Source organism: Falco punctatus, assembly GCF_963210335.1.
Source record: "Falco punctatus genome assembly, chromosome: 5".
In the NCBI taxonomy this organism is placed as follows: Eukaryota; Metazoa; Chordata; class Aves; order Falconiformes; family Falconidae; genus Falco; species Falco punctatus.
Window position 1 is genome coordinate 6,099,635 of NC_137584.1, and position 19,311 is coordinate 6,118,945.

The 19,311-nt window shown below is 37.0% G+C and overlaps 1 protein-coding gene across 3 annotated transcripts in view; it reads right to left on the reverse strand.

Moving 5' to 3' along the window:
• Window positions 1–19,311, reverse strand: part of ORC3 (origin recognition complex subunit 3) — a 37,690-nt gene that overhangs the window by 16,571 nt on the left and 1,808 nt on the right. For 2 of the 3 annotated variants that reach the window (XM_080389348.1, XM_080389347.1), the window contains exons 2-11: window positions 18,290–18,344; window positions 15,554–15,651; window positions 11,354–11,498; window positions 9,922–10,026; window positions 9,019–9,179; window positions 7,983–8,119; window positions 5,717–5,876; window positions 4,796–4,909; window positions 2,942–3,075; window positions 2,455–2,518 (exon numbers count right to left, since the gene is read on the reverse strand). In XM_080389348.1, the coding sequence (XP_080245474.1) occupies window positions 2,455–2,518; window positions 2,942–3,075; window positions 4,796–4,909; window positions 5,717–5,876; window positions 7,983–8,119; window positions 9,019–9,179; window positions 9,922–10,026; window positions 11,354–11,498; window positions 15,554–15,651; window positions 18,290–18,344 (1,173 nt within the window). Of the gene's footprint in view, window positions 1–2,454; window positions 2,519–2,941; window positions 3,076–4,795; window positions 4,910–5,716; window positions 5,877–7,982; window positions 8,120–9,018; window positions 9,180–9,921; window positions 10,027–11,353; window positions 11,499–15,553; window positions 15,652–16,228; window positions 16,941–18,289; window positions 18,345–19,311 lie in introns of those variants that run through there. The other variant, XM_080389349.1, reaches the window with a different exon arrangement.

Here is a 19,311-nt window from a genome sequence, read left to right on the forward strand (position 1 = left end):
TCAACTGTTTTTAGTCAGACAAAGAGGAAAGAAACCCACAGGATCTTCTATGTATTTTACTGCCACTCTGCTCAACTCTGAGCAAACTATTCCAAATGGAAAGAGAAAAATAAAACAAGCCACAGAAGTTCTCTAAAGTTAAACTGAAACAAAGGACATCAAAGATTTTTTAAAAAGGAAAACCTTAACTGCAGGAAATATAAGGAAGTACTGAACACGGAAATTTAAGTATCACAATGCAAAGACTGAAAGTAACAAAGACACTTAGTGCTGCAGAGAGCTATCTGATGTTAAAGTTCAACATAATTAAAAACATTAAAGACATTTGTCCCTGTAGCGTTTTTTTATCTATTAAAATGGAAGGGTCACTAATGTAACAATTGTTTAAATTACTTCCAAGACCTTAGGGTGGACACTCATAAGTTTGTATCTTAATTCTAACCAGGATCATTAAAAAAACCCAACTGTCCCCACCACAAAAAAAGCTGAGAGAAGAAAACAAGATCTTTTTAATGCTGCTACTACATCGATCTTATTCCTCTAAACCCAAAGCATTATATCATCTCTATTTCCCTCATTTCATTTCCAAGCTGAAGACTGATGTAGTTAATATACATAAACAGCAATACAGTAGGACTATGTATTTTACCAAATAACAGAGTTAAAGGGCATATTGTTTTAGAAGAGTTTGAAAACATTTTTAGAAAGATTATGCAACATTATTTCCATAAATATAGATTGCCACATTTACATAATTTCAAATCAAATTTGCCATGAAAGCTTTCAGACAAAGCTGTAAGTAATTAGGATGTAAAATTGGTTTTAAAACTGATTATTCTAAATAGGTGGAACCCTTCCCATGGTTATTAAAACCCATGGTAACAACATGGAATATAAATTGCAGCTCACAAAGGGTATCGCAGGTTTACGTACTAAGCTTGAACAGCGAATTTACCTGGTCCAGAACATGAACAGTATATTTATATGAAGTAGTATGAATAGTGACTTTGAAAGTGTTTCCAAACTTAATAATGATACTGTAGATTACTACCACATATGGAACAAACAGCACCTCATTAATGCAGCAGTAGGTCCTTTTCTCCCCAAGTAAACTACACTGCCAGCTTGGTAAAGCAATAATAGTCCTACTCCTACTGCAGAGGTGAGAACAAACATCTTCAATTAAAATTTGTCAGAAGCATCACATGCACCTAAGCACAAGAATTCCAGCTTCTTTCCCAAAGTTATAGGATGAGGCTTGTGAAATAAGGGGCACATTATTAAACATATAAAGTTTAAGATGATGAGTATTCAACTCTCAAAACAGCAGCCCATTACATGGTCTTTCAACAAAACAAAACAACAACAAAGAAAAGTCTCAGCTGCTCATTCCCACTCCTTCCCTCCTCTTGTTTCAATAGAAGCATTTATGTACCTTCAGAGTGAAGTGCATTGAGGAAATCATTCTGTAGAAACAACCCAGCAAAAAAACCTCCCATGTCTTGTCTTTTTTTTTTGTCCAGGTTACTTTACTTTGATTGATACGTTCATTGTACAGCCACACAAGCAGTTGTGCTGGCACATCTGCTGAGCTGTGAATAAACAGCCAGGGAACAGCAGCAGCTTAAGCTATGTTTGCCACTGAACACTATGGATCATAAAATCACATATAAATCATGTCTCACCTTGACTACTGTAACTGCACTGCACTTGCAAACTTGCCTGCTACCAACCTCTCTTCCAGCCATTACCATTGCTCTTCACACTTGAAAAGTTCTTACAGACCAGGAAGATCTACTAGGATAAATTAATTGCTTTATCTGTAGTAGTACCCTTTGTCTGACAAGTTAGCTGCACTTGAGATGATGAGTTAGGAGAAAACCTCTACCTTGAGCAAGGCTTCTACTGGGAGTGGTTCAGCTGGTGAAAATAACCAACAGATCTTTGTTGGTCAGTTCCTGAAGGGCTCACAATAGTAGTAGCCTCACTTTTATCACTTGACAAACCTTCAGATAAACATGTAACATAAATACTGCCCTACTGAGTCCAATCAGAAATTACACAGAGGGTATGGAGGTTTTCCAGGATTACTTACAGATTCTTCAAACACTTCACTAACTTTCCAAGAAAGTCAGTCTGAGTAAGCATTAAAAGACCAGGTCATATATAAACCTCGCAACCTTCTTTTTAAGCAGTTATATTTCTAGACATAGCTAAAAGCTGATGCAAGATAAATTGCGCAGCTTTGCATAAAGCTCTATCAGGCAACCCTAGAGACTTGGAATTTTGACCTGCTGATCCTAATTCTCCGTTACTGGACATGAAGCACAGTATGTACTGCATGAAAGATGTTATACAGAACAATACATCTTAGTCTTGTATTTTCCAATGCTCCACAAACGAATATATTGGGAAAGTTATTTTTGCTTTCCAAAGACATTTTTAAACTTTTACCTTTAAGAAGCTGTCTGATGTTAACAGTGCAATCTGATTCTCTGAAACTTGACTTTCCACGTATCTGGTGGCAAGAAAAAAGAACATAAAACTTTTATAATATAAAGTATGATTAAAGATTATAGGGTTAAAAAACCTAAAGTTTAAGCACTATAAGGATTTCTTTGGAAAGATTTGAACAGAGACAGCCAAATTCAGCAAGTTGAAAAGCCACTCCAAAACCCCAGAGATTGTGCTCCAAGTCAGCTTAACAAGTTTCAAAGTGGTTTATGGTTATCTTTCATAATTGTTTGTTTCTGTATTAAGAACAAGAGAAAAAAGTACAAGTCATTACACACCATGGAAGCTGTACTCTCTCTCCTTTTGATTGATTTGAAGTACACAGCAGTGATCTATAGTTTTCACAGAGCTACATATACAGATTCCTTTTATCTTTTTAAAAGCTGACTAAATACAAGACTGTCCAAAAATTTATTTCCCCTTTTACCTTCTAAAAGAGGGCAGTCTTCGAATGTTTTCACACTGGTTATGCGATAAAGTATTTACTCTCTTCTTAGCATCTACCAGCTCGCAACACAGTACACTAAGAGGCTGGGAATAGAAGTGCTCCACAACACAGAGCTGAAAAACAAAGCAAGAACCAGTGATGTTAATAAAATCCATCCTCTCTGCTCTATCTGCCTTTTAATGCTTTCTTATTACTACAGTGCAAGTACCACAATGGCAATAATGGTATTCCTTTAAAAAAATATCATTACAGCTCATAAATATTCCATAAGTCTCTACAGGACACTGAGTATTCCGTTTGAAACACAGTCACAGAATTACCTTTTTTTCTGTATGCGCTATTCATCTTCAGTACTTCCTCTTTCCCACCTTTTACATAAGGATAACTACAGCTTGTCAAATATTTTTTATTCACTTACATTGATTACCGGATTCTTTAGATTACATATTCAGCTCCAATGCTCACAAATAACAAAGAATGTGTTTAAAGATATGAAAAACAACTACTGTACACAAGCACGCTTACCAAATGTCCTAATTTCAATTTCTGTTTCATGCACACAAAAATACACTGCTAAGTTTTTACCATGTAGATGTGCAAACAAGCTTTCACTGATTTCAGCTGCACTAAATGTTTGTAGCATCAGAGCCTTGCAGAATAGCAGCATATACTTATCATGTCTATTCTTAAAAACAAAACAAAAACCTGATCAAACTACCTCACTAAAAACTTTTAAAACATAAAAACTGTCAAAGAGGAAAGACACTCCGTGTCAGAAGAGTTAATATCACTCCTAGACATAACGAGATGATGGTGTTCCCTTGTATCTATCACTTAGGAAAGCTGATCTGAAATTGCTTTATCCTTGAATACTTTTAATGCACAAGGACACAGCCATATATGCTCTCAGGGATAGGACTTGTATCTCTTTATCAGGCTAATGGGGAATCATTAAATCCTGATGACTCTTTCAAATAAGGAGTTGAAACTTTCACGTGTAAGTCTATGTAGGTCCATCTGCAGGCAGAGGTACTACTGCCAGGACATTTCTCCTGGACGCATGTAGTCCTGAGTCTTAGATATCAAAGAATCTGAAATGCTCTAAATGTATATGAAACTAAAAGGGCATATTTTACTAACAGGTTCAAGCATGGAACCAGGCAAGAAATAACTTCACAATCCTGCATTAAACCAGATTTCAGGGACTACTAATTCTTTGGACAACTCTTGTCCACAATCCACAAAAGCTACAAGGAGACTCAGACACTGAAATACATCTAGATATGAAGATCTATATAAGCCAACAAAAATATAATTAGCATGCTCCATATAGAATATTTTTGGAAATCCTGAAGTCTTCCACTTTGTCTCCTGCATTGCCACACAGCTTGCTTGGAACAAGCACTTCCCTCTTCTCTAGGGAAGAGACACTGCTGCAACCTACTCACGGCATGACAAATCAGAATACAAGGACCTGGTACAGCAGGTCAGAGCTGGAGAGTTCTGCCAGGGGTGTTAGAAGCTACATATTAATCTATAACAAAACAGAGGTCTTCCAACCCACTAAGGCAGGTCACCCTTTTAAATGTAACCTTTAAATATAGTTTTTTATGGCAGAGTAAGCTTTTACATGCTTCTTATATCTGTCCCACAAGTTTTCCCCTTAAAACCTTAGCAGTTCAGGTTTTAAAACATCCACCTGTTCAAGATCCAAACTATTCCCAAAGGACATTTTTCCATCCAATTCAGTGACAACATTAGGACCTAAGAAATCTTTCAGTGCCCAGTAATTACCCTTCTTTTTCACAATCATAATTTGTTACCATTGCCTACCTGAAATCCTTTGATAAAATTCTGGACAGAAAAATCGTGGTACAAGAATATGTTGATGAGAACCTTCAGAACTTTCTCACCCAGTTTAAATGGACACCAGGCTGTCAGAAGCAGCTAAGGGAGACAAAAAGGAAAAGTACCCATAGCAGAAATTCTTTCCTAAATTCATCTCAGCAAAATTTCTATATACAATTTGATACAGCTCTCAGCATGCGTTAGCATTCAACTGAGATACTAAATACCTGCCAACTTCTAAAACCAGTATTTCTACTAAAATATACATGCAAAGATTGAATTGATTTTCAGTTTAATATTTCACTACATTTTTTAAGTACCTTTTACTTATATGGAACATTTGAAGTTAGCTTTGCTGAACATGATTTTTGTGTTTATTCTTAAAGTTACAAACAGAACAGAGACTGATGTAACAGCCAGGGATACCACTACTTTCAGCATGTGTAACTGATTTTGGAAATCCTGCACAAAGTGGTGTACCAAGAATTGCACAGGCACGGCGTCTATATGGCCTGAACATTTGGATAACTACTAATTTTTGACAGGTGACAAAATTCAGGCTGAACTGTATTTTTCTATGTTTAAAGCTATCTTTTCTGGAACAAAGTAAAACTCAAATTAAAGTACTACCTTAATGAAGAGGTAGGAATGTCAAAGTGCAAGTGCCCAAGGATGTTTGCACAGATGCCAATGTAAACGAAAGATGAAAGCAGGTATGTGAGTGTGTCTCAGTGTGAGAAGGAAGCTCCTAGTATTAAGCTACTCTGTAGCTGTGAGTAGCAATATGCAAACTCCACAGCTCAGGAACAGATTCCATTTCAAAAGTTTCAGACAAACCTACTTTTAAGTCCTTACATGTACACTGTGCTTGAATACACACACACTCCTATACAGAAAGGGAATTACCTTGTCAATTATAGTAGACAGGTGCTCCTTACAGGAAAGGGACTGGAAAAGCTCTATGCACAGCAGAGAGGAAACAGAGTGAGGAAGTAAGCTGTGGATAATCATTGGAGATGTAGCAATTCCAAAAATCAGCGCTAGAGGTAATTCACGGATATGATGACTAGATCATGGGGGAAGGGAGAAAAAAACATGACAGTTACTTACAGAAAATCATGAAACAAATGCATTATGTTCCTACTACAGTACTGAGCTCAGAAGCAGAAAGGGGTAAATTAAAAGATTTGTTGCCAGTAAACCAGAAGAGTTTTGATGTGGAGTAAAAAGAAAAAGAAAGGAAGCTACTTAAAGCTATGAAGTAGAAAAGCAAATTAAAGTTTATTTTAGGATTCAATTTGCAGGAAGTGGCACCAAAAGCACCTTTTCAGTTACAGTATTATACTGGTTCTATCTTCCCAAAAATGTTGAATTCAGAGAACTGAATCTTGTAATATGAATTATTTTTTTCAACGAAATACAGGAAAAATAAGAAGGGACATTAAACAGCTAACAGTCTCAAGAAAATTAAAAATCTTACACCATTTAATAAAACTAAAATAAATATGAAAACCCTCTAATGTTGGAATTTATTTTTTTTTAAGTATAATGGAAACACAGAACTTCTCCAGGGTCAATCTTTCTTTTCAGATAATTTTTTAGTTTATGCTTTGAGAACTCATAACGAGGACAGAATGCTGTATTCCTTGTGAACAGCCTACAAATTACCCAAAATACAGTGCTTTCAATATTTTTTCATCATTATTTTCCAGTTTTTATTAATTTCAAGGAGATACAAATTCTGCTATATTAAATATCTTCCAGGTTAAAATTGACAATTTATTCCTTTCCTCTGTTTTCACCACAGCAACTTTTTGACCTTGGTGTTTTAGGTGTTAACCCGCAATGATTTAATTTCTCTAATTCCTCAAGTCCTTTGCTAGAGACTTAAACATAAAGCCTACAAACTTCATATATTATTGTCAACTGTTGATAACCTAAAAGAGCATCAAAGAGAAACTGAAACTTGTGATTAACAAAATCAAAAGAATCTCTCACATATACCTACTTCAACACTATTACTAAACATGTTTAAGAATAAAACGGAGAGAATAAACCCCATCTCTATAATAATCACAAAGGTATTTTACAAAGTATTATGCAACTCTGTCGAGCTTCCATTTCACCCATCTTCTACTTGACATTAATCAAGACAATCTTTAGATATAAGATCATCTGAATCCTCTAAACCTTTTTTCTGAAGCATATTAAAAAAGCTTATTTGCAAATAGCAGACTGACAGACTTGAACTGCACTTCACCTACATTCCATATAATCATAAATAGGTACTTATGCTTCCTAAAAAAAGCAAAATAAACCACAACACTTAAACAATCTAAACCTCATACTCCCCTGCCTTACATCCTAATTATTTACAGATAACATTTCTGATTTTACTTCTTGAAATGTTTCCTAGAGAACCCATGTGCCAGATCTGAAGCAGAAAAATATTTGTGGGTGTCTCAGCAAGTGAAATTGCTTAGCATTGTTTAGAGGGAACATCAGGTGCACACGCTGCAACTAAATTAATTGTACAACTGGGGCCCAAATTTTGCTGCTGCTGTGGTTTCAACCTGGGGGCTAAGTGTAAGATGCTCTTTTTTGGAGAACAGCATGTGGTTTTGATTAGAATGCATGAGATGATATCAAGGAAGACAGGTTAAGGAAGGACAGAAGCACAGGCGAACCTGAAGTAGTCAGCTGCTAATTACAGATCCGGCCAAGACTGAGAAATTTTCTGGCTAAGTTTTATATACTCCTACTAGCAAGCTAATGACCTTTAAGCAGCATTACATCAGTAATCACACAAAAAATATACTCTGAAAACAATTTTAAAAGTCTACAGAAGAAATCTAGGCATCTTAAAAAATCAGTTTCACAATCACAAATTCTGTAACAACTAGTCACCAGTAAATCCTCTTATGTAAAGAATTAAATCAGTCACCCAGCAGCTCAACCCAGCTCTTAGGCCCTCTGATTCAGAGTCCCAAGCTAGCTTTAGGATAATTTATCCCCAAAACCTAGCAAATAGTTTTTTGTTCAATCACTGCTGCAAAGAAGCAGCATCAGGATTTCATTCCAACTCTCCGCTGGTCTCATTGTTACACTTCAAAACAGCGGCAAACAGAAAATGGGTAAAGGAGTGGAAGACTTAAACTTCAGGTCACATTACCTGCTGATGACTATGAAGTCTTGAAGTACTTTTGTGGTGAAACTTTCCATGTCTTTGAATATAACTACAACTGGAGGAGATTGCCAGTGTCTAGAAGAGGAATTTCTTTTTTTTCTCGTAGTTTCAGAATCTGTTTTCTTTAAAGCCATTCATTAACAAACAGAAGACAGTAAAACAAAAAGACTGAATCACATCTATGATATTATAATGCTCTAAAGCTACATGACTGACTTTTTGCTACAGTTGTATTTATTATTAACACCTATAATTCCAATTTCTCTTCCTTCTGTTTGGCATAGCATGAAGTATAAAGAATAAACACATTTTAAAAACCCATATTCCAAGAAAGACATGAATAGCTCTGTGGGACAGAACTAGTGAAATCGTTGGGATTGAGGGAGAAGACTGGAGTTGTGTACATGGAAATTGCCCATTTCTTGTATTTTTACCCAGTAATAAAAAGAGCATGTACTCATTTAACTTTGGTTTAACACACTGCTCTGACAAAGTCATCAGAAAATTAGTTCTTCATGAGATAAAACTTAAAGTTTCACTAGCTTTAGTAAATACAAAGATACAAAAACATTTTGAAAGTTATTTTCTCACTGCTTGTCCATTTAGTGCGGGCTGCAGATGACATACTGATGCATTAGCACTAATACAGTGCCTTTCCCCTGGATCACTGTTCTGTCTTACTCAGTACTCCTGGGAGGAAAGCTTCTGGCACAGAGTTGATGCTGCATTTTAAGCTTCTAGTTCCAAATAAAATATAGGATAAAATAGTACTTTTTGCTTGTTTTTCAGTATTCCAATATTCATACCGCATCAGAAACTAACTCCACTTTTGTTATCTATGTTCGAGATTTATATTCAAATCACCTCAATCTCAGTTATTTCTTAGTGTTAAACTAAAAGCTAACCTTTGGCACTTTTTCACTATGGCACAGAAATGTATTTAATTCTTTTTAAAAAAGCATCTAAACACCAGGCATTTCTATAAACTGGTGATAAAAACAAAACATTAAAAAAATCATACCTTCATTACACTCTTATACCAGTTGATAAGAGAAGTCATTGAACAACGTATTTTATTCTGGGAAACCTGCACATGGCTGTCATCTTCGAATGAGTCCTCATCTATATCTATACAGCAGTTCATAAGCTGCCCCATCAGCTTCTGCATCAGATTTTTTATACCTTCACAAAACATTTGTAGACACACAGAAAAAACATTTGGTTATTTGGTTACACTTTCTCCAACTCACACTCTAAAAAATTACCCCAAATTACCTCTTATTATTTGTCACTTTTCTAACTATCCTCCTCTCTCCAGAATGCACACCTCATGCTCCAGAAAGCTTTAAAGTATTCATGATATGCATGTTGTTAATGCATTAAAAATTATCCTATCATTTTGCCTAGATAGCAACAATTCAGGTTAAGGAATTGGCCCTGTGCCTTTCCTGAATTCTGCCACATGCACTTAGAGCGACCTAAAAATATGTAAGGCACCCAATCCATAGATCTGGGGACGCTGCCCTATTTTACTTAAAAAATACAAAGGAGCAAGGAGAGTGGGACAAAATTTTATTTGACCCATTCCCACACTGTAATAATGTGACTGTAAGCATACATACATACCAAATCAAACAAAAGGAAAGCCAACCTACAGTATCAACATGCAATACACGCAGCAGCATGCTCTTGACATTTAAGCTACAACTAAGTAGTATTTCAATCTTCATTGTTTTCAAGAGAACTGAATACCTCTTAAAATACAGTAGGCATGATTGCTATGTTAACATGGAATTGAGCAAATCTTTAGAGAGTCTTCAAGATCCCTCCATCCCATTATTCTTACATTTGGGGGCAAAAGCTAAAATTTCTAGTTAATTGATAGCTTAATCAGAAGCAGCAGCAAAGCTACTGCAGTATTCACCTGGGCAATCTTTGGCTTCCAGCAAGGCTACATAAGGAGTAATGTCATCCTGAAGGACTTCCGAAAGACTTTTAAAAGTCATGTCATGATCTGTAACATTTACACCTAGAAAAAACCCAAACATTTCAAGGGCATTTTTCCTGTGATTTGTAACCACAATGATTGAATAATAAACTGAACAGCAGACAAAAGCCAGAAGACCAGAAGATCTCTCAAATAGTCTAGGAAGGAATGAAAAGCATCACACCACCTATGAGGAAAGATGAAAAACTAGCATCAAGATTAGACATACATGTTAATACTAGCTGATTAAAAGGAGGAGGGAATCATTGCAAAGACCCTTCATATAGTTTGTTTTTTTTTTTAAAAACAAAGATTTCTCAAGGGTGCAAACCTGCAAGGAATAGCATTGGTTTTCTAACCTCCCTGCTATTCATACCCTCAGAAGTCATCCACAGTCATCTAAGGCCTGCAGACAAGATTATGAAATTCAACTCCTCTACAAGAGGAGCAGTGCATACACCTGAGACCTGGATCCTCACATGGCTTATGTAAGGAGGAAAATTACTATGAGTTAGTATGAACTACAGTCTGAATTTACCATGAACTGCTCACTATTTGCTGCCTTTGCTAACATCCTTAATCAAAAACCAAAAAGAACCAGGCCCTCCAGAAGGCAGTTCACAGCTTCTTCCACAGAAATATTCAGAGTAGGAACTTCTCATTTCCTACTACCTACAAAACAGACCACCTTCCAGGCTTTGTTAGTGCTCACATGGTAAATGTGAATGCAGGCCTGATTTTAAGTTCCCCAAAATGATCCAATGAAAATGCAATCAGGTTGCCTTGAAGCAGGTTTAGGATTACAGTTACAACCCTTTGAAAGAAAGGAGGGGGGAGAAAAAAACCCCACAAACCAACCAAAAAAAGAGACTTCAGAACTTCTCTAACTTCAGTAATATGATCTTCAACTATCTTCTTCACTCTACTTCTTTTCCAAGATAAAGACACTGCTTTCCTACATGTAAAGATGAACTGCAAGGACACGTATCAGAAATACAGAAGCTGTGTAACCGTGTAATTATATCCACAGTTAGTCAAAGAAACCACCAAGCATGTTGGTGGCAGAAGCAGGGACAATCAAAGCATCTCCAGTGCCTAAGGGGCCAAAAAAATAAAATAAAAATAAAATATCCCTACTGGCTGCTTAAAACAGACCTTTAAGGAAGGTGTTAACTCACTGGACTATTATGCATACCAAAGGAGAGAAGGTCTTACCCTGCTTCCTTCTCCCAGCCCAATCCCTCTTGTTAACATTTCTGAAACTGATACTGCTCGCAGTAATGGCTGGAAGTCAGCAATGTATTTTTCTTTGATCTCTGTGTCAGTTTTAAGCAGATGTACGTAACAAAATATATCTTTAAAAAGTTACCTAAGACAAGAGCTGCAGTAGGGATTTCTCTGGACTTCATCTGACAACTCCATTCTGTTGTCTTCTCTTGGAACTCAGAATGAGATCGTCTCAAAAAACTTACTAGATTATCAAGTAACTGCTTATTCAAGTCTTCCTGTATTTTCTGCAAACAGAGAGATTTTATTTATAAAAATGTGCAAACACCAGAGTCTTTTCCTTTTCCTACCCCTTTCCTGCATAATTTTTAATCCTTGAAACTCCAGAGTAAATTTTTAAGTAACACCAAGTTTTCCTGTGAACTATAAACATGCTAATTTATTCACTGCGGCAAACACAGACATTTCCTATCTTGGAACTTCTGGTCAAAAGCCTCAACAATTACTTGGAAAGCAAATGAGCTTAACTATGTTGTCACACCACAGGCTTTAACAGAGAAAAAACCCCATACTGACAAAGTATAAATGACATAGGAGGAATAAAACAATACAATTAGTTTCTGGAAGAATGTTCATGAAAATTCCTATTATTCTCTCTTGGCTTACGAAACACCTGTAAACATTTTTCTGAGTGATTTAAATGAGAGTAAACATTCAGCTCCTCCAAATCCAATTCAGGATGAAAGAAAAAACCAAACAAAAAAAAAGAAAAAAAAAAAGAAAGCATTAAGTATGTTTTACAGGAAAAAATGCTAAAACACACTACTACCACATTTGCTATACTGTCTTTTGCCCTTCAGAATGATTTACATACAAGACTATGTACACTCAGGAATATATAGGAAGGTGAGAGAAAACGGGGAGATAAAACTTTTAAAGGCAAATATATAGTGGCAGCATTTTGTGTTTTGTTATGCATATGCCTTTGAAAAACCTGCCTCTAATTAAAGATATGCCTTCTGCTAGAACAGATTAAAAAAAAAATGTACTCTCAAGTTCAGGATATTAATATATACTCTAGAACATAGATGTTAGAAACAAGATTATATCCCTGCCCCCAATAAAATCATCACCAAGATTTATTAGCAACAAGAAGTGACACACACAGCAGTGACCTTGATTTTAAACAAAGTGGCAAAGGCCAACTACAGCAGCATTGATGAGGCTGCTGTCAAGAGTTAAGATCGCATCTCCAGGAGACTGCACATGATGCCTGCTCAAAAACCTCAGCTCCATTTCCATTAGAACAAAGAGTTCCTGTTGCTCTCCTGAACAACTGATAAAACTGTACACAAAGTAACCTTACTTTTTTAACCCTCTACGTATTAAAAAATATTATTCTGACCTTTCTGATGTCGATTGTGCACCTCTGAGCTTCCACCTGATAAATTCTATGGCAACTCAGAAGAAACTGTAACATGGCATTTTAAAAAGAAGAACTGACGCCATCAGATTTATAATAGCATTATAACAGCTCCTGTATTCCCTATGTCCTGTAACAATCTAGGCTTCTGCTTCAGAATCCATCAAACCTTCAGCTTCTTCTGATTGTTACTGTACATTTTCACTAAGCTAACAAGAACCTGAATCCTTACTTTGCACAGTTACAGTATGTATTATTTCTTCCAAAGCGCACTTGTGAAGACAGAATTCAGTCTGCCACAGCACTACACATTTACTTAACTTCTTTAAAATCTATCAGCATCTTCTTGTCAAAACAACTTTGTTACTGGCACTGTTCTGGTAGTGTTCGGGAAAACACACTACTAGGCTGCTCTGCATTTCAAGTGACCAGCTTTCTCACTTACATGAAACTGCTTACTCTGGAAGTTACATGAACTGGAAGTTCAGTCCCTGCAGTGACACTAGGTTTGGCCATGATTTTCTATTGAGTGGTCTGAAAACCATTATCTGCACATTAGAGCTAAAATTACCATATTATAGCCCTGCATTTAGGCTTTTTGTTTCTAACCTGGACCCTGGTAGTGCCACTGGAACTCCTCACCTTACAGGAAGGGAATGTGTCTGAAAGCTCTTGATGAGATGGTAAGAACATTTGCAAGGCCACTGCTGACAGCAGGGATCAAAACTGCTTGCAATACTGAAAGAAAAAAGGTCCAGAAATGAAGGACAGTTCCTGGAGTACTTTTGCCAGCTTTTAAGGATGTTATCATCAGGTGACAGCTGATGCTGCCACAATGGCAGCACATTTTTTGATGGACATACAAAGGCCAAGAGTACTCAGCAACAAAGTACTTGGAAGTCAAATCCTCTTCACTCTTCAACACCTAAAGCAGATACCAGAGAACTGGAAAAACACCAGCACAAGCACATGGCCTGCCAACAAACTGTCAGGTAGCAGTACCCTGGCAAAAACTTTGTGGAGAACATCCTGCTAGGCTCCCTTGGCACACTACCAGAACCCCTAGAATGAAAGTCCAAACCAGCAAGCTACACACTCCCCAGGTATTGTGCCATGGATCAGGTTTACTACAACAGGATCTGAAACTATGTAAGAAATAAAATCCTGATGGATAAATCCCTCACCTACCTGAACTGACCTCACGGATGCTGCTGCTTCAAGCAGGAGTTCAGACTAGAGGCTTTCTAAGGTCCCTTCCAACATTAATTATCACACAATTTTATACGTAAGATCAATCATCACCTTCAAGTTTGCCAATGGTGTGACAAAAGGATGGTAATTCAACGCTCAGTGGAAAAAAATATCAGAGATACTCCACAAGCTGGATAAAAGAATTTCTATGTATAGTAGCAAAAGTAACTGCAGGTAATCTGCCCTTCAGCAAATCAAACTCTAAGGCAAGGTCTACATCAATTTGTCAATGTAGATTGAACTGTCTTCCATCAGGAGAAGAACAGAAGAAAGTACTTGACAAACTCCTAGCAACCTCAAAGAAAACAAGGCTAGGAGATTTAGAACAGGAAAGAATGATGATTTTCCAGATGGCAATGGCTCTATGCTTCTGAGTGGTTAAGAGAGGCGTTGGCTATTACGGGCTCTGCCCGCTGCTCTGGGAGAAATCCTTGCAAAGCACTAGGAAAAAAAAATCAACACCACTTCTTCAACCTGAAAATCTTACAGCCACTGTTGGCAACACAGAAGCACTGTCTCAAAAGCCTTAGCCACACTGTGCCAATGAAAGAAGATCCAAGAAAAGGTCTTCCAGAAGTAGCTACAGAATGTCATCTTCCCTGTAGTCCACCGTGTAGCTGACAAGGCAGTTTCTGGTGCAGCTGCTAACATTACTGCCGACGCTGGCAGCTAACCCATCAAGCTGCAGCAGTTGGCAGGATGATACCAAACGTACCTTCACAAACTTCTGTGTTCTCTATAACCAGCACCATGGTATAGTGCACTGCTTTGCACTGGCTAGTTATGGTTTGAAAAGAGTGTTGACTAGTAAAAGTGAGCTGGATCATGGAATAGTAGGGAACTATAATTGGAGGAATTTATAAGTTTGGCCCAAGGGTCCAGGTTGTAAGCTACAACCAACTGGCTTCTACTGTACATTCCAAAACAAACTTTGGAAAAAAAATTCTCGTAATGTCTAGAACTCAACAGCAGGCAGAGGAATATAGAATACTTGCCCAGAATTCTTGACACTGAATAGAGGAGGAAATCCCTGCTGTATGGAAGCAATTATTCATGCTATAATGCAAGCCAGTTGGCTATAGGGACACGACAACAGCATGCCACCTAACACATAACAATTAAGAGGCCATAGTTCAGTATAAAATTAACTCCAGTCCCCAACAGACAACCCCACTGACACTGCCCATACTAATTCCATAGACCATGCTTGCAGCTGTGTCATTCAGTATCTGACATCCATGCAGTTGTATTCACATAAATCTACAGTGAATCCTGGGCTGCAATGAACTCTTTAACACTGAGGTTAAGGCCAGCCTAAATTCTTCAAGACAGCTGGCAAGCACATAACTAAATTGAAGGTAGAAAACAGCAGTATGCCAGGAATTAATAAAAAGGACAATTAGTACGAAGAGAAGCTCTGAAGCAGCAGCTTGAATCATGAAAAACATGTTAAAAAGTTCTGTCGTTAAAAGTAATGTGTAATTGATGGATTTATTATTACCATTTTATATTCTGGACAGGGATTTCAGTCTCTGACAGTATTTCTGGCCCTTTTACTGCTTTAACTAATTGCTTTTTAAGCATGTAAAAAAGATCTCCAGAAACAAAGAAGCAAACAGCATTGTTGTAAATCCAAAAAACTGCTTTAATACGAGGTACAAGACTCACCTCTGTTTCCAATTTGATCTGAGCCCATAAAGACTGACAAGAAGCAAACCGCAACTCAGTATCCTCTGAATCATTTTTTCTTTCTGTGGAATTGCTAGCTAGAAAGATGGAAAGGCAAAGGCAAGCACAAATAAGATTATTACAACAAAGCATTTTTTGTCGAGATGAAAAAGTACTACTGAAACAAGAACATCTTAATATACATATATATCTGAAGAAGGTGACTTTTAACCAATTAATTGACTGCTGGTTTCTGGTACAGTAAGTGAGAGAACAAGCAGAATCTATTACCCAAGTATGCAGGCAAAAGGTAAAGAACTGGCTTCCATCTCCAGTCCCAGATAAGCTAAAGGCTAAATCAGAGGAAACAGCCTTTATTATTAAAATTAAATTCAATTAAAAAAAATAAATCTTTCCCTTCACAAAGTTTTGTGGGTCTCTCTCACCTATTAAATATTCAATCCTCCTTAACTATTATAGTCAGATATGACCCATCGAGCCTTGTAAAAGACACATGAAAAACCTTTCTGTTCCCCAACGGATTTCTGGAAAATAATAAAGTATACTGGGACGGGACTGTCAGGTTACATGAAATACAGATTTATTTATGTTTTAAAAATACATTTAACTGACACAACTATGTCGGCAAAATTTTTAAGTACAAACCAGACCTACATTTCTGGCTCATCTCTAAATTGCCTCTCACTTCTATACATGTTCTTTATGAATAAGAAAAGGAGAATCAGATCCTTTTTGGTAAAACAATGTATTGGTATATTTTCTGAATACATCTGGATTCCAGATGCTTATCTGCCTCACAGATTCACAGTACTGAAACTTTCCACCGTCTTACAACTAAGAAGGAAAGACAGAGGTGGGAGTAAAATGGGAGACTGAATAGAAATTAGTATAACTGAGTGAGATCTTTCTCATTGCTTTTCCTCCCACACTCACAGTGTCTGTATTTCCCTTAGAAAAAAAATAAGGTGTGTGTGGGTGGCAGAAAAAGCACAGCCTTGGAACCATCCTTCTACTCCCAGTATAGGCTTAGCAGGCCTGCTATAGCTCTAAGGCTTTACTAACACCACCTGGAAGAACACAAAGACAAACAAAACAAAGTAAACAGCCTGTTAACTGTTGCTACTAGACAACATTAAACATAACAATTGATTTTTTTTCTACATGTATGTATATAAAAAGAAGTAATTTGCTAGCCATTAATGTCTATTTGGTGGCCATTCAATGTAGCAGCAGCAGTGGTCTGACTTCTAGAAAAGAATTAGTTGATGAGCACATTCAATCTTTCAAAGCATCAGAACCACTCAAAACAGCTCTGTAAATGAGCAACCAGAGGCATCCCTCATTGTCTCCCCTAAACACCTATTTGCATCCTTAAGAAAAATCAATTAAATTACACGGGTCTTAGGCTTTCAGTTGAAGAAAATCCAGCCATCACATGGTAATATACCAAGTAATATACCAATAATACTCTTTTTATACCATCAAAACTCAAACTACAGATGCAAATGCACACAGAAGGCCTTTTGTGAGGTGCAACAGTATTATCAACTATCCATCCTGTGAAGTTTCACAACTTCACACTTGCAAGCTTGGGATTCCAGACTGGATGGATGCACATCAAAGTACTGTTTATTTAGAACACCATTCTAACCAACTAACTGATTGTGAGCAGAAAATTAGCTCACCTCCACCTCTCTTTTAGGGGTAGTTCAGTCAAATTCATTTTTCTGTCTTAAAGCACCTGCTAACTAGAACAACATGTTTAGCAAGATTTGTCCAAGCATTACTAATCTTGCAGAAATGAAAACACAATATACAGTAAAGGGTAAAATTTCAATGTGGTTTAAGTGCATAGGTCTTGATTGTTGATTTACTTAGAAATGGAATGACAGACTGGATTCTATTTCCCTACCTCTCATTCCCTAAGCTACAGATTTGCCAAGTCTCGTAGAAAAAATAATTTGGGATTAATTTTAAAGCAGGTTTTACAGTAAGTAATGAATGAGCCTGTGGTGATTTTCACAAAAAACTGGCCTCATTACTTTCCCCTCCACTTTTGTAATACCAACTGGCCTGCCTTTTGACAGTTCTGGTGATGCCGAAAAAGTTTAACCTGGGAATAAGAACAGTAAGTTTCCTAACTGAGTCTCAAACATCAATTATTCAAGCAGCATTATCTGTGGCTCCAATGATTCAGTCCTGTTCAGTCTTCTTCAAATGACAAGAGCATGTATACACAGGATATACGACTGGGGAAAATATATACAACAAATACTAGTGGACAGAAGCCATGGCATCTTCACAAATGCCTTTTTTTTCCCTTCTTTTCCTCAAGAAACTTAGGCAAACTATCCAGAATATGAGACTTATGAATGGGACTTAATTTCTGATACTCGTAGCTTAAAAATGTCTCATTCAGAGTCTTCAAGTAAATAGTTTTGTCAGTCAGTACACAATTTACAGTAGCACGGAAAGGAGTACTCTCATAGAAAAACTGTTCAGAGACAAATATTTTTTGCTGGAGATGAAAAAATAAAACATTTACACTAGCCAACCATTTTCTGGGGTCCCTCTGAAGAAATGAGTTTTCAGCAATATCAGCATCAAGGAAGAACAGAAATCCTCAAGCAGCTATGACAGAACTCAACCAGATATGGTAAACCTTCCAGGATTAACCCTTCTCAAGCATAGAAACATGTATCAAAATGCACTAACCTGTTTCCTGACGCACCCTTCTCTTCTTGGAAGGTGGTTTAAAAACAAAGCAGCCCTAGACAATAGTAAAAAAACAAAAACAACCAAACACTTCAATATGAGCACCAATCTGACTGGCTCCTGAGGCCACTTTATTCTGCTTTTATTTCAGTGAATTACCAGCACCTTTAAGGATATCAATTTGCATGTTGTCCCTTTATATTCCTATTCCAAGCTGGAAAACAGTGGAAGCGTTATCCCAGCATATTTGGGATGAACTTTTTCATATTTCCCTTATGTTCAAGTCAACCATCAACTAGAACAGCAGCAGATTCTTTAAACTTCTCATAACCTCCAATATGTTTAGAATTAAGAGGAAATGATTCCCTGAGGATGTATCAATAGAGTTTTTTTCAGTAGAGTTTTAGTAAAAAAACAATACAAAAAAAGCACAAGAGGCTAGGATGCATGGAAAAGGTAATCCAGAATAATGCAATGCATATTAAGTCACTTACAAAAGCCAATCAGATGCCCTAGCTACAGACGACAAGTTCATCCCAACTCGAAAAAGCAAAAATGGACAGAAGTGTAATGACAAATAGTTTGGAGAAGGTTCAGATAAAGAAAAACCCTGTCTCCAGTAAGTCCTGCACATAGAAGTCATCTCCCAGTTAGATCCATTCCATCACACAAAGGAGGAGGAAATAAAGCACAAGCATTAAGCTTTGAATTCTGGAAGATTTTTTTCATTTTCCTCCACAAAATCTGAAATTTCTTCCCACATTCACTCAAATAAAACCTCATCTCTTTGAAAGAGTTATAATGATTTCCTATATATCAGAAATCATATGCATTCCCCAACTCTAACTGTGAGGCTTTTGTGCTACGGCAAAGGCAAAGGAAACAGGCAAGTGTTGAAGACAGACTGATTCAATCCTTTATTTCTCAATGGAGATGCTCTTACAAGCAAATATTACTGATCTCAACCTAGGGCAGTTCAGCCACTAGCATAAGAATGATATAGTGAAAATAAAACTCCAGAG